The sequence below is a fragment of the Rhinolophus sinicus genome, chromosome 18 (genome assembly GCF_057876585.1).
Source record: "Rhinolophus sinicus isolate RSI-liver-muscle chromosome 18, RSI-T2T, whole genome shotgun sequence".
NCBI lineage: Eukaryota > Metazoa > Chordata > Mammalia > Chiroptera > Rhinolophidae > Rhinolophus > Rhinolophus sinicus.
This window is the reverse complement of record NC_142518.1, coordinates 38,921,140-38,937,593: the sequence shown is the minus strand read 5'-3', so window position 1 is coordinate 38,937,593 and position 16,454 is coordinate 38,921,140. Positions and strand designations below refer to the sequence as shown.

At 43.0% G+C, this 16,454-nt stretch overlaps 1 protein-coding gene across 4 annotated transcripts in view; it reads left to right on the top strand.

Moving 5' to 3' along the window:
• Positions 1 to 16,454, top strand: part of SHROOM4 (shroom family member 4) — a 234,895-nt gene that overhangs the window by 175,852 nt on the left and 42,589 nt on the right. For 3 of the 4 annotated variants that reach the window (XM_019717324.3, XM_074323223.2, XM_019717326.3), the window contains exon 3: positions 15,345 to 15,479. In XM_019717324.3, the coding sequence (XP_019572883.3) occupies positions 15,345 to 15,479 (135 nt within the window). Of the gene's footprint in view, positions 1 to 10,521; positions 10,928 to 15,344; positions 15,480 to 16,454 lie in introns of those variants that run through there. The other variant, XM_019717325.3, reaches the window with a different exon arrangement.

Sequence of the window (16,454 nt, the reverse complement as noted above, 5' to 3'; positions counted from 1 at the left end):
AGGCAGAACTGGGGTCCAAAAGCCCCATCTACATAAAGTTCCCATATTTCAGATGACTCAGATTATAACTTTCCCAGACTGAAAAGAAAGCCATTGTCCTAAACATTCTCTCTAAAATTATACATACATACATACACATACACACAGATACACCTGCACACACATACACACACATGCACACACACACCCACACATACATACAGATACATACATACTTATACACATATACATAAATATATAAACACAAATACACATACAGATATACATACACACACAGAAATGCACATTTACATACATATATACATACACACAAATATATAGATACACATATGCACATTTATACACATACATAGATACATACACCCACATACACATACACAGATATACATATACACACATACACATACAAATACACATACACACAGATACACATGCACATTTATACACAGTACATACACATATACATACATGTTCCCATTTGGTTGGGTCTGTAGTAAGGATCTCTAAATCACCAGGCTGCAAGATTTGCAGGTCCCTCAGCTAACAGTGGGATGTGAGTGGGCCTTTGTAGTTTTGAATCCCTCCAGGATGATCAGACTGCTTTCCCCCTTTTCTGTCAGGTAAACAAGTTCTGTATTGTTCTGTCCACCGGCCTGTGTGCGGGCTTCCCTTCCTGCTGAGCAGGCCAGAATGAGCTTGGACTCCTTCATGTGGGACAGGTGGAATGTGCTATTTGAGGGGAGGCTAGAAGAGCCACAGAAAGTAAACAGAGCTAATCAAGGACACCTTTTTGTGCTTGTACTTATCTAAACACTTTCAAAAAAAGAAAGAGCACAAACGGGACATCTATAACCTATCAAAGGACTCTCTGCTCATCATGCAGCACAGCTAAGAGACTTGTGCAAGGATTACTTGAAGGTGGGCAAATTGGGCAAGCAGGGGAAGAAGGAAGGGAGCGGAGTGGAGATGCAGCCCACATCTGCGGCTGTGGGGACGCAGCCGGCATCTGTGGCTATGGAAACACATCGCATCTGCAGCGGTGGAAACGCGGCCAGCATCCACAGCTGTAGAGACGCAGGGGATCCCAGGATGGAACAGAGAACACAAAAACCAGGAAGTGGGCTCTTTCCCTGCGTCCCACAGCTGATGTCTCCCGCTGAGGGGGCAGCATATCCAGCATTTGAGGCAATAACCTCAGCTGATACCTCCAGTTGGGCCCTAGGCCAGACAAAGGACACAAACTCCATGTCTGGGACCCTCCCCCTGCTCTTCCAATCCTACCCCCACCCTTCCAGAGACTTAAACTGGCCCCTGAACTGAGGAGTAGTGTCAGATTACAGAGGAGCCTTAGTGCTTGTGCAGCTCTGACCCAGAGAAGAGGCTGGGAAGAGTGTGATTTTTGCTGGGCTAGGAGAGAAGAGACTCCTCCACCCCCAGCCACCACCTTTTCTGGTCTGCGGGAAGAGTGTGACACGGCTGGGCTGGGAGAGAGAAGACCCCTCCATCCCCTGCCCCCACCCTTTCTGGCCTGCCTAGGGCGGGGCAATTACAACTGCGAAGGCACTCCCAGGGATCAGCAGTAAGCAGCAGATGCAGCTCTGGGCTTTCAGCAGCTCAGAAATCTCACACACACACACACACACACACACACACACACACACACACAAACACGGAAGAAGTACCCTAAGACTCAGGAGATCTGGACACAGGGCTGGTGGTGCTACTCTCAGTGTGCATGTGTACAGGCAAGAGCAGAAACTGCACTGACTTTGTAGAAACTACCATCCAGACCCCTCAGCCCCACGCATCTAAATCTGCAGTTCCAACGTCACTCTGGGGACCACATGACCAACTCTGTTTACACAATATGCAGAGGACTCTTTTGTACAGCAGAGGACAACCTGGAGATTACTTGGTGGGCTTAAGCCAAGACTGGTGCTGCTGGTTTTTGTTTCTTTTTTGCTTTTTGTTTTATTTTGTCTTTATATCTTTGATATCTTTGCCTGTGTTGAGTGTGGGTTGTCTGTTGTTTTTACATGTGAATGTATTTGATTTTTCCTTTGTTGTTGTTGTGCTTGGTGATTTGCTTTGTTCTGAAATTGCCCTACCAGGACCCAGCTTAAGAGGCACAAGATTCAACACACACAGAGGCCAACTCCAGACCAAACCAGAGTACTACCGGGTTTGACCTACAAGTGACACACCCAGAGGGAATTCTCTACAGGCACAAGAGCCCATAGAGGCCAAACCACATTTAAGTGGTCAACCCTCATGCAGCAGAACACCCTGCGGTGGGCAGAGCCAAGTCTCACAACTAGTCAGCCTAGGAGTTAACCCCACCTACTCACAAGTGAAAAGCAATTAAAGATCTTCTTTAACAGCACAATATACACAACACAAGAGTCACCTTTGGAGCACACGCAGAGGAGAAGAACGAAGTAGTCCAAGTCAAATATAAAGGACACATACTACATAAGATAACCCAGCAAGAACTAAGAACTCTAGGGGATCTACCTAATACATCGAAGCCAACACAGAGAGTCAGCCAGAATGGGGAAACAAAGAAACATATCCCAAATAAAAGAACAGAAGAAACCTCCAGAAATGGAACCAAATGAAACAGAGATAACCAACCTGTCAGAGACAGAGTTCAGAACACTGATGATAGAATGTTTAAGGAGCTTAGAGAGGACATCAAGAAGGATGTAGAAATCATAATGAACAACCAGTTAGAACTAATGAACAAAATTACTGAAATAAAGAACTCACTTGAAGGAATTACCAGCAGGCTAGACGAAGCAGAGGATCGAATCAGCGACTTAGAAGACAAGTTAGCAGAGATCACCCAAACAGAACAACAGAAAGAAAAAAGAATAAAAAACAATGAAGATGGTTTAAGAGACCTCTGGGATAATATCAAGCGCAACAACATGCGCATCATAGGAATACCAGAAGGTGAAGAGAGGAAACAAGGGATTGAGAACATATTTGAAGTAATAATGTCCTAAAACTTCCCTAACCTGATGAAGGAAACCAACATACAAGCCCAGGAAGTGCAGAGAGTTCCAACCAGGATAAACCCAAACAGGTCCACACCAAGACACATTATAGTTAAAATGGCAAAGGTGAAAGACAAAGAGAGAATCCTAAAAGCAGCAAGAGAAAGACAGAGGGTTACATACAAGGGAACTCCCATAAGACTATCAAATGACTTATCTACCGAAACATTGAAGGCCAGGAGGGAGTGGCAGGAGATACTCAAAGTGATGGAAAACAAAGGCCTACATCCTAGATTGCTTTATCCAGCAAGGCTATCATTTAAAGTTGATGGACAGATAAAGAGCTTCCCAGAAAAGAATAAGCTAAAGGAATTTATTACCACCAAGCCAGCATTGCAACAAATACTAAAAGGACTTCTGTAAATAGAAGAAAGATGAAAAAAATCTAACTACAAATTTAACAATGACAATAACTATGTACCTATCAATAATCACTTTAAATGTAAATGGATTAAATGCTCCAATCAAGAGACATAGGGTGGCTGAGTGGATAAGAAAGCAAGACCCTTGTATATGCTGTATACAAGAGACTCATCTCAGATCAAAAGACACACACAGGCTGAAAGTGAAGGGTTGGAGTAAGATATTTCATGCAAATAGAAATGAGAAAAACTGGAGTTGCACTACTTATATCTGAAAAATAGACTTTAAAATGAAGACTATATTAAAGACAAAAATGGGCACTATATAATAATAAAGGGATCAATCTGACAAGGAGACATAACCCTAGTAAACATCTATGCACCCAACATAGGAGCACCTAAATATATAAAACAGATATTGACTGACATAAAGACAGAGATCAACAGTAACACTATCATAGTAGGGGACTTCAACACACCTCTGACAACAAGGGACAGGTCTTCCAGACAGAAAATCAATATGGAAACAACATCCTTAAATGACGTATTGGACCACTTGGATGTAATCGATATTTTCAGAGCATTTCACCCCAAAGCTACAGAATACACGTTCTTCTCAAGTACACATGGAACATTTTCGAAGATAGACCATATGTTAGGCCACAAAACAAGTCTTGACAAATTTAAGAAAATTGAAATCATACCAATTGTCCTCTCTGACCACAGTGCTATGAAATTAGAAATGAACTACAGGAAAAAAACTGGAAGACACACCAATTCATGGAGGCTGAATAACATGTTACTAAATAATGAATGGGTTAACCAGGAGATCAAGGAAGAAATCAAAAGATATCTCAAGATAAACGAAAATGAAAACATGACGACCCAAAATCTATGGGATGCCGCAAAAGCAGTCCTAAGAGGGAAATTCATAGCATTGCAGGCCTACCTAAAGAAACAAGAAACATCCCTAATCAACAGTTTATCTTCACACTTAAGGGATCTGGAAAAAGAACAGCAAAATAAGCCCAAAGGGAATACAAGGAAGGAGATAATAAAGATCCGAGTGGAAATAAATGAAATAGAAACCAGAAAAATAATACAAAAGATCAATGAATCCAAGAGTTAGTTCTTAGAGAAGATAAACAACATAGACAAACCTTTAGCCAGACTCATTAAAAAAAAGAGAAAGAGGACCCAAATTAATAAAATCAGAAATGAAAGAGAAGACAACAGACACCTCAGAAACACAAAAAATTTTAAGAAATTGCTATGAGCAACTATATACCAACAAATTTGACAATCTGGAAGAAATAGACAATTTTCTAGAGGCGTGCAACCTTCCAAGGCTAACTCAAGAAGAAACAGAAAACCTGAATAGACTGATTACCACCAGGGAAATTGAAACAGTAATCAACAATCTCCCAATAAACAAAAGCCCTGGACCAGATGGCTTTACAGGTGAATTTTACAAAACGTTCAAAAAACAATCATCACCTATTCTCCTCAAGCTCTTTCAAAAAATCCAGAAGGAGGGAAGACTCCCAAACACTTTTTACGAAGCCACTATCACCCTGATCCCAAAATCAGACAAAGACACCACAAAAAAAGAAAACTACAGGCCGATATCGCTAATGAATATAGTTGCAAAAATCCTCAACAAAATATTAGTGAACAGAATTCAGCAATACATTAAAAAGATCATACACCATGATCAAGTAGAATTCATCCCTGGTATGCAAGGGTGGTTCAACATCCGCAGATCAATTAATGTGATACACCACATTAACAAAATGAAAAATAAAAATCACATGATCATATCAATAGATGCAGAAAGAGCATTTGATAAAATCCAGCAGCCATTTATGATAAAAACCCTTAAGAAAGTGGGAATAGAGGGATCATATCTCAACATCATAAAGGCCATATATGATAAATCCACAACTAACATCATACTCAATGGGGAAAAGCTCAAACCATTCCCCTTAAGATCAGGAACAAGGCAAGTTTGCCCACTTTCTCCACTTCTATTCAACATAGTGCTGGTAGTTCTAGCCACAGCAATCAGACAACAAAAAGAAATAAAAGGCATCCAAATCGGCAAGGAGGAAGTCAACTTGTCATTATATGCAGATGATATGATATTATATATAGAGAACCCTAAAGACTCCACCAAGAAACTATTAGAGCTGATAGATGAATTTAGTAAAGTAGTAGGATACAAAATTAATATTCAGAAATCAGTTGCACTTGTATATACCCATAATAAAACATCAGAAGGAGAAATTTAAAAAAAACAATCCCACTTACAATTGCTCCAAAGACTATAAAATACCTGGGAATAAATTTAACCCAAGAAGTAAAAGATCTGTACTCAGAAAATTATAAGACACTGAAGAAAGAAATGAAAGAAGATACAAATAGATGGAAACACATACCATGTTCATGAATAGGAAGAATTAATATAGTTAAAATGTCCATACTGCCTAAGGCAATATGCATATTCAACGCAATTCCTATCAAACTACCAACGATGTTTTTCACAGAAATAGAACATATAATCCTAAAATTTATATGGGACCATAAAAGACCCTGGATAGCCTCAGCAATCTTGAGAAATAAGAACAAAGTGGGAGGTATAACAATACCTGACATCAAATTATACTTCAAGGCTACAGTAATCAAAACAGCATGGTACTGGCATGAAATCAGACACATAGATCAATGGAACAGAAAAGAGTGTCCAGAAATAAATCCATGCCTATATGGCCATTTAATCTACGACAGTGGAAGCAAGAATGTACCGTGGGGTAAAGACAGTTTACTCAATGAATGGTGGTGGGAAACCTGGACAGACACATGCAAAAAAATGAATTTGGACCACCTCCTTACACCATATACAAAAATAAATTCAAAATGGCTTAAAGACTTAAATGTAAGATCTCCCATCCAAGTACTAACCAGGCCTGACCCTGCTTAGGTTCCGAGATCAGACGAGATTGGGCACGTTCAGGGTGGTATGGCCGTAGACTTAAATGTAAGATCTGAAACCATAAAATTCCTAGAAGAAAATGTAGGAAGAAACTTCACGGACATTACCTGGAGTAAGATTTTTACTCATATATCCCCTTATGTGAGGAAAGTAAGAGAAAAAATAAACATGTGGGATTACATCAAACTAAAAAGTTTTTTTCACAGCAAAGGAAACCATCAATAAAACAAAAAGGGATCCTACTGAATGGGAAAAGATATTTGCCAATGATATATCTGATAAGGGGTTAATATTACAAATTTATAAAAAACTCAACTCAGCTCCAAAAAAACAAACAACCCAATTAAAAAATGGGCAGAGGACATGAAGAGACATTTTTCTAAAAAGGACATACAGATGTCAAACAGACATATGAAGAAATGCTCAACCTCACTAACCATCAGAGAAATGCAAATAAAAACCACAATGAGATGCCACCTCACCCCAGTCAAAATGGCTATCGTCAATAAATCAACAAACAACAAGTGCTGGTGCGGATGTGGAGAAAAGGGAACGCTTGTGCACTTTTGGTGGGACTGCAGATTAGTGCAGCCACTGTGGAAAACAGTATGGAGGTATCTCAAAAATCTGAAAATGGAACTACCTTATGATCCAGCAATTCCACTCCTAGGTATCTATCCGGAGAAATCCAAAACTCTAATTCAAAAATCTTTATGCACTCCTATGTTTATTGCAGCAGTATACACAATAGCCAAGACATGGAAAGAACTGAAATGCCCATCGGTAGATGATTGGATTAAGAAACCGTGGTACATTTATACAATGGAGTATTACGCAGCCATAAAGAAGGATGAAATCTTACCATTTGCAACAACATGGATGGACCTAGAGAACATTATGTTAAGTGAAATAAGTCAGACAGAGAAAGACAAGTACCATATGATCTCACTTATATGTGGAATCTAAAGAAAAGAATAAGTGAATGAAGTAATCAGAAACAGTTTTGGAGACGTAGAGGAAAAACTGAGGGTTGCTAGAGGGGCGGGGGCGTGGGGATAAGGGGGAAGGTGAGTGGATTAGAAAACAGTCAGTAACCACAAGATGGCCACGGGGTTTTGAAAATTAATTTGGGGAATGTAATCAATAATGTTGTAAAGATGTTGTAGGGTATCCGATGGACAATTGTCCCATTAGGGAGACCACCTCAGGGATGATGTAGATGCCTGATCTCTGCCCTGTACACCTGAAGCTGAACAATAATGGATGCCAACTATAATTTTTTTTTTTTTTTTTTTTTTTTTTTTTTGTGTGTGTGTGTGTGTGTGTGTATGTATATATTTACAAGAAGCGGAGTACAGCATTAGGAATAGAGACAGTGGAAATGTAATGGCTCTGTGCGATGTCAGAGGGATAGTGGATGCAGGGAGGGGGGTTCACACAGTGTGAGGGATATAAATGATAAACGTCTAAGTATTACTTTATCTTGTGTACCTGAAACTAATTAAAAACCAGAAAAGAAAGAGCCTGCAGTAGGTTGTGGCCCAAACCTCAGACTAAGCACAACCCCAAGCAATTGGGGCCATATTTTCCTTCTTGCCCTGGGGTAGGGCAGAGCTATGGTTCTCTTTCTGCTTCTCCCCTACTTGCCCCCTTTCTAGTATCTCTTGAGAGGTCCTGCTGGGAGCCAGGGTCAGAGATCGTTAGTGCTTCTGAAGATATTGGGGTGACAGCCGACTAATGCAGCTAGATATTGACTCCTTTCAGAATCGGTCCTCCTCCTCCCTCCTGTCGCCTCTCCCAACAGTCTTTACAAGGACTCTTCTGGGAGCTAGCTTCTGGCTTATCTGCCACTTCTGCTTACATGTGCTCATTACTCTCTGCACCCATGCCCAGTTCTTATCCTCTGTATGCTTGGAAAAGATGCAGTCATCATCTTTACCCTCCCTCAAACATAGGAGGTTATACTTGGTCATGTTATCTGGAAGTTAGCTGTGCTAAGCGAGAGGGTGCTCTCTTTACCCCCATGACATCTCCCAGCCGCTTTCCCAACTCCCAAATCAGCCAAACTGTTCACATTATCCTCTTACCTTCCTTAACCCAAGGATTTTGCAAGTATATGCTGTCTGTGCCCACCTGCCTATCCTATCACCTCATCTGTTGACTGACTAACTCATACTCCCACTCAGCCTCTCTACCCCAGCCAGTCCCATGAACATTCTCGTGCCTCTAGTCATAATTTCCTCAGCCTCACCTGGCCACTGACAGGGCCAGACTGTGATCAAACTCATTGCTCTTTATTTTGTTAGGAAGTGGGGATCGGCAAGCCTCATCAGGGAAGCACTGGTTTATGGGCTGGGTTGATGAGTGGAAGGAGGAAGACACTTGGCAACCAGAAGATTAAGGAAGGCTGGACACCCAGGCCTCAGTAATGACGAGAAGAAACTGTTTATCCTGAAGTTGTTCCCCCGCCTTCGCCCCAAGCCATAGGTTATTCCCTAGTATACTGCTAATGGTATTGTATTTCCTAGTGTATTGTCAAAGTGTGGTTATCACACCCGCAGCATCAGCATCACTCTAGAACTTGTTAGAAGGTCAGAATCTGGACCCCACTCTAGACCTCCTGCGTCAGAATCTGCATTTTGACAAGATCCCCAGGAGATCAGTATGCCCACTAAGTTTTGAGAAGTTCTGTTCTAGAGTACTAGGTTTGGTTTTTGAGCTTTCTCTTAACTAGTCCTTTCTATTTCATCTTCATTTAGATGGAAGAAGTTATTTTTCTTGCTACTAATAGTACTTTGCCCATTATTATATTGGGTACAGGATAATAGTAATAACAGATACAATTTTTTGAAAGTATGCATTTGAAGAAATTGAGGTTCTGTGACATGCCCAAGGCCAAACAAGTCAGTGGTAAAGCTGAAACTCCAAGCCAGATCCATATGCCCATAAAATCCCTAAACTTTCCCTATACAGTACTTCTAACTACCAAAGGAGGGCCTAAGGGCTTACTTGAATGGCACCTGCCTTTTGTGGAATAGACAAACATGAACCCAGACTTCCCTAGGAAGTAAAGAGAGAAGAGGGGAAGCAGCCTCCAGCCTCCAGGCATGATTTCCCCAGAGAGGAAAGGCTCTAACATACTTTTCGTCCTGTGGGAGGTGGCGTAAGCCCTTCCAGGAGCCAGAATTTGCTGGAATTGGGACCAGAGGCCAAAGGAAACTGGAGTAGGGATTAGGAGTATTATGAGGGGAAATCCCCAACTTTAAATCCCTAAGAAAACTTAAATTTTGATGCCTGAGCTTGGGCTTAAAGTGTGAAACAAACTCATGTGGGGTTGTTCTGGGTTCTGGCGATTGCACAGGTCGATGAGGACATCATTTGAAGCCCCAACCTTGGGGCCTAGGACTGTTACATCATAGCATGCTATAGCTAGAAGGGTTGTTTGTGATGGAGTCCAGTGTTTTATTTTGCAGAGAGGAAACGGAAGCTCAGAGGGGGGTGAGTAAGTTGCCAGAGGTCAGAGCAAATTCATGGCAGAGCCAGGGATGCTGACTCCCAGCACCACTCTTCTGGAGGTGGAGTCTCTGGTGTGACATGGAATTTTCTTTGGGTCTGCTCTGGGGCCAAAGGAAGCACAGACCCTATAAATACGGCCCAGAATAGTTTATGAATCTTTCTATCTCAGCAGGAACTTCACCTTGGAAAATCTCTAAGTCACTTGCCCCCAGCTGTGTAAAATCAGCTGTAGTGCTACTTGCTCTTCTGGACCTGGAGGTTTCTAGGCCTGGCTGTTCTGGGCTTTCCTTTTCTGGGGCCCAGAGGACCTGCGGAGATGGCTGGGTGGGGTCAACTCAGTCCAGGAAGCACAGGAATTCTTTTAAGTGTATGTGTCTGGGGTATTTTTCTCTCTCACTTACGTGTATTTTTAAAAATTCTTTTTAGACACCCGCTTTATCTTTCCCAAACATCATTTCCTTGCTCCTTTCCTGAGTTCTAGCAGTGGCTGGGGGCCCAGCTTCCTTATTGGCCTCTGAGCTGTGGAAGGGGGTGGGCCAGTGTTCATAGGAGCCTGTGGTAGGGAACAGGGGGGCTGTTTATGCTGCTGGAACTGCCTTTCATCCTTTCCTTTGCCACCAGGGTGCTGGCTGGTTTCTGAAGCAGTGTCTTCACTCTTATCCAGCTCTTGACACTGGCTGTCATTCCCTAAGGCTGTGGCCATATCTAGGCCCAACCAGGCTGATGGTCATACCTTGCCTTCAACACCACTCCTTTCTGTTCTTGAAACTGGGACCTGACTGTGCCTGAGCCCCTTGGATCACACTCAGGATCTTGGGCTGATGGTCCGTCATCTCAGGAGGTCTTAACAAGAAGGCAAATGGCTCTCAACTAAGGGAGAGTCCAGCTTGCAGAAAGAAGCCCTGGGGGCTGGCTGGAGGGGATGTTGATGAGCATCTGAGCTGGCTGGATACCCAGCTCTCTCCTAAGCAATCTCCCCACCCTGGGCAACTTTCCTGGTAGGTACTACGAGTAGCCATGGCTACCATGGCTGCTGCCCCCTCCCCTCTTCTGCTTTCTTTCTTCAATATCACTTACTTTTTGCTTCCTAAGAAAGGAGTTTTTGGGTAATGAATGATAGATAGGGTATATGTTTAATGATAGTGCCTGAGCCAGCCTTAGAAGAAAGGGATTATTGCTTCCACAGCTAGGCCTGGTGCTGCCTAGTTAGTGGTTGGCATTTTGTTACCTCTCCACTTGTTTCTCCTCATCCCACATCCCCACTGCCTAAAGAAGTGATGGTTTAAACTCTAGGACTACTGAAACTTTTCTTTTCTGACTACTTCTTGAGGAAATGGCTAGGAGAAGCCTCAGCTATACACACTTTTTGAGACAGTTTGCTCTTTGGGGAAGATGTGGTATCCTAGAAAAGGCTGGAGGGTCTGAGCCTCATTTCCAATGGCAGATTACCAAAGCAATTCAGTTTTCTGTGTCTCTGTTTTCTCATCTGTAAAATGTGGATAATAATACCTCTTATTGATAAGGTTGGAGTGAGGATTGAATCAGCTAATGCATGCAAAGTGCTTAGTGCCTGGCACATCTTAAGTATTCAGTAAGTGGTCCCTGTTATTTTTTTAAAGTTTATAGTATGTCAGGCACTATGCTGAGTGATTTCATACATGGGACTGCATTTAATTCAGACTCTAATTCATGAGTCAGGAATGGTTATCCTCCCCATTTTACAGACAAAGAATCTGCAGCTCAGAGAAGTGACTTGGCCAAGGTCACACAGCTAGGATTGGAATGTAAGTGTGGACTAAGTCTAGGACTATTCAGGAATAATTATAGACCAAGTATTAGATCATATATAGATAGTTTCCTCTCCTTTATGAAACTGGGGCTAGAAGGCTCCAGCTCTGGCTGAAGTTCCTCTGCTGGGATTTTTCTCAGCCCAGCTTGTGGTTTTTTTCCCAGTAGTCCCAAAAACCCCCACAGTCTTGTTTCTGCCTCTTTTGGGATTGTTTTCTATCCCTGGAGAAACCCTAGAGAGAATAGGGGCCTTTGTAAGTTACTTTTCCAAGTGTGGCAAGGGAGCGGTGTAGCAGAACTTCGACCTTGGATGGACAGACCCAGGTGGGAGTACTTTTGAATCATCAAGAAGGACAATTAAAAAAAAAAGAAGGCCAAGTCTGAACAGATAACTTTTATTATAGTACCTACTATTTATTGACGACTTGCTATGAATCAGGCTACATCCCAGATGCTTTGAGAACATTATCTCAAATCCCCTTTTTCATATAAGAAAACTGAAGCTTAGATGGGTTAAGTGACTTGCATAGAATCACACAGCCAAAGTGGAAGTTAGGATATAAACTTAGATCTGTCTCACTAGTTTTTGTCTCGCCTGCTGGCTCAGTATAGTTGGTAGAATGAGACTAACATACCTGAAATAATGACGCACAATATAAAACATATTGTTATGGGCTAAATTGTGAGGACTGGATTACTAACACGAGCTCTCTGGAGGAGATGGTACTTGAGCAGTATCTTGGAGAATGGTTGAGATTTAGGTTAACAAAATGGGAAAGGGTATTCCAGGCAGAGGGAACTGTCATAGTAATAACTAAAATTGGTTGAGAGCTTACTAAACCCTGTTCTAAGTAATTGGCATGCATTGTCTCATTTGATCTTTACAAACCCCATTAATTATGTACTATTATCCCCATTTTACTGTCATGGCAACTAGAGCTCTGAAAAATGAAGTCACCTATCTAAAGCAACAGAGCTAATAAGAGGTGGAGCTAGGATTCAAACCAAGATGATCCAACTCAAGAGCCTGTGCTAGATTCTACTGGAAAACCAACAGCAAAGGCACAAAGTTGCTTGCAGAGTGTGACTGGAGCTGAGACATGGGAGATTGGGTTGGCTGGGTAAAGATAGCTTATGAAGGGCTTTGAAAGTCTGATCCAGTTTACTTTTGATGCAGGACAGGGTAAATGGGGGCCAGTGAAGATTCTTGAATAGCAGAGTGCTGTAATCCAGTTGGTGTTTGACATGATATGATCTAAAAGCAGTGACTGGAGGTGAAACAAAGAGAAACTGGCTGGCAAACTGACATAGTATTTTGTACAGAAAGTGTTAGGGCTTGGACTAGAATGGGGGTTTTGGTGGTGGGTTCTGTGGAGGAGAAGTGTGATTATGTGGTATAGTCTCAATGAGAATGGACATAGAGAGAGAGAGGCAAAGCCAGAGAGATATCATAAGTTAAGACTCAGTGAAACTCAGTGAGGAATTGGACAGTTGCGGGGAGGTGGTATTAAGTCCGATTGCCCACATTTTAAACCCTGGACTCAGAAGAACTTCAGGAGTTGTAGATGTGGAAAAAGAGCCCAAAATAAGAGAGATGTTATCCACTGTATCCTAAGTGCCTCGAGGTATAGTACATAGTAGATTCACATAGTACACATTCCTTAGTACTACGTTGTACTTCTGTGCGAAGCCTTATAAATAGTTAACGGATGACTACAGGGTAACAGAAACTGGAGAGATTTCTAGCGCCAGGGTATTTTGTATGAGATTCGGGAGCAGGCACATCCCTGTCCCAAGGCCTTCTTGTGCCTTCAGCCTCCCTGTTGGGCACTCTGAAATCCATAATAGAACAATGTGGTTAAAAGTGGGAGCCTCATCTGGCTCTCCTGCCCGTAAACCTTAGCCACTGCTGCTAACCTCTGGCTCTGGTTCCTGACCTTTGACAAGCAGCTTCCTCTGCCTTTCCTCTTATACCTCCTTGTCTGTGTCTGGCCTGTTACCACTTCACTGATGTTTTTCCCAGCAAGGCCGTTCTCCCCAGGACTACCTTTTTAGGCCGTAGCTCTCTAGAGCCTTGCACTGCTGGAATTTTCTGTGTTTGCGCTGAATTATCCAACTATATAACAAGCTTGTTGAAAACAGCGGCCCTTGTCTTAGTCAATTCTGCATCCTCAGTGTCTAGTATGATAGTAAGTGACTGAATCAATTACTAAATAAGTTATCATCTAGTTACCTGTCATCTTCTTATTTATCATCTGTTTCTCTTACTCTGTCATTCATCTCTCTCTATCATCCATTTCTCTCTACTACGTATTTCTCTATAATTTTTCTCAGGGTTTTCTCCCTTTCTGTCATTTGTTTTTCTCTGTATCATCTTTCCCTCTTATGTCTATCATCTGTCTGGCCCTTCCAACATCTATCTTTCTCTCCTTTCCTCCCTCCCTCCCACCCTTCCTTCTTTCCTTCCTTCCTTCCTTCCTTCCTTCCTTCCTTCCTTCCTTCCTTCCTTCCTTCCTCTCTCTCTCTCTCTCTCTCTCTCCCCGTTTCCCCATCCCTCCTTCCCTCCCTCCCTCTCATCCCATCCCTCCTTTTTTTATTCGCCCCCCTTCTCCCTTTCTCTCTCTCATCAATCTTTTTTTTAATCTTCTGGTACTAGCCATGCCCCACGTGTGTTCTTCTCCATACTGCTCTTCCCCCCATCCAAGGCTGGTGTCTATTCATGTGAAATATACCAGAGGACAGGGATTGGTCCTGTATAAGCCAGTCAGTGGAAGAGTTATGGCTTCAGCCTCCAGTACCAGACAAACCCTGTTATTGCATCCAGGGCCTTAGCCTCAGACCTGTTTCCCTATATTCACTCCTGCCCTGCTGAGCAGCAGTCTTCTCTATCAGCCTAGCACTGCACCATTTACCACCTTGTTCTATTTTACCTGGCAGGAGTTGGGGCTCCTTCAACACTTTTCCTACATACTCAGGCATCTCACCTCTGTGCCCATCTTCTCCTTCACTCTCTCAAGGCCTATACCACACTTTATTTGAATTAGCTCTGTCTCACTAATCTGTAAGCTCTCAAGGGCAAAGATTATGTTTGATTTATCTCTGTATCCCCAGAGCTATGCACAAATGGTACACAGAAAACATTCAACAAATGTTTATCAAATGAATAAGCAACGAGTGGAGAATCTGCAGCCCAGTGTTGACTTGTTCAAACTTCTCAATCACTTGCCTATTCTTTTCTTAGAGAAAAATTGGAATATTGGCCAGATTGATTTTCTTCTCAAAGATAACTTAGGGTAGGCTCTCTATTCATTGGTCAGCAGTATTCATTTATTCCACAAATATGTATTGAGCATCTACTGTGTGTCTGGTACTGCTGTACATGTTTGGAATACACCTGTGAACAAAACAGCCATATGAAGCTAACATTCCACATCTCCAGGGATCGCCCTTGGGATGAAGGAGATTTGAGTACTGGGAGCTGAGTTGGGCCAGTAATATTCCCACACCAGCTCCTTGCAAGATGTTCTACTTCATTTAAGGGAAAGAGGGGGTGGGGGCGGAAGCTGCCTGGGAAGTGATTTCAGCTCTGGTTCCCTAAGCTGACTTCCTGTCCCTTTCTTGCTGTAGGAGAAACGCCCCTGTCAGTAGGCCGCACTCATGGCATGTGGCCAAGCTGCTGGAAGGATGCCCTGAAGCGGCTACCACCATGCATGTCCCTTCTGAAACCTTCAGCTTGTCCTGGCATTCCGGCTGCAACACAAGGTGAGTCTGAAACCCTCCCCTCAAGATGGTCTGGAGGGTAGACCACGTGGTCACTCCTTTTCCTGTGCTGTAGTCCCTGTTGGATGTCATAGAGCCCAGAATGCTGTAACAGAAAATGGAGTGGGAGTCCAGAGTACCTGGGTTCTAGTCCTAGTCTGCTGCTAACTCTCTGTGACTTTGGGCCAGTCCCATTCCTTCTGGAAAATGTTTCCTTAAATAGTTACTTTGCTTGACTTGCAAGATACCATATTCCCCTGCTTTTCATCCTACTTCACTGGCTGCTCCTTTGCAGTCTCTTTCCATGGCTCCTCCTCATACCCTTCATCTCTTAATATAGGAGAGCCCCAGGGCTCAGTTCTGGTCCTCTTCTCTGTCTCCAGTGGCTCACTGGTGGTCTGATCCAGTGTTCATCAGCTCTGTCACAAAGCCAAAGCCTTCAGAATGGTACTTCTCTGAATAACAGGGTTCACCTGCAGTGAGGACTTCTCAATGCAGGCAGTATGGTATTGTCTGTTGTTGAAACAACTACTTAGAAGAGGCAGACAACTTTTTCAGCAAGTTCAGAGCCAGCAGAGCTGCTGGCCTCAGCTGCCTTTTTCCTTCCACAATAAGATTGTCCTTCCAAGAAGGGATTTCTGTTGAGGAGGCTCAGGAAAGCGAAGAGTTGAGTTTGCCCCCACTTGGTGACTTTACTCCCACTTGGTGACTTTACTTGGCATTGGAAACCAGGCACTCAGGGCAGAGGCAGAGGCAATTTTGTCCTGGAAGAATACATTTTCAGCTTGGCTCCTGTTGGAGTGGGGGTGTGGTGTTTTCAGCAGGAAGGGTGGTGGGGTGGGTAGCAGGTCCCTTTGCCAACAAGGAATCGGTGGATTCCCAGTCCAGAGGTCAAGTGAGCAAAGTGGCTAAGAGGCAGCGTAGGTCGCAAGAATTAGGGGAGGCTGACCTGAGGGTCTCATGGGCTTCTGCCACCAC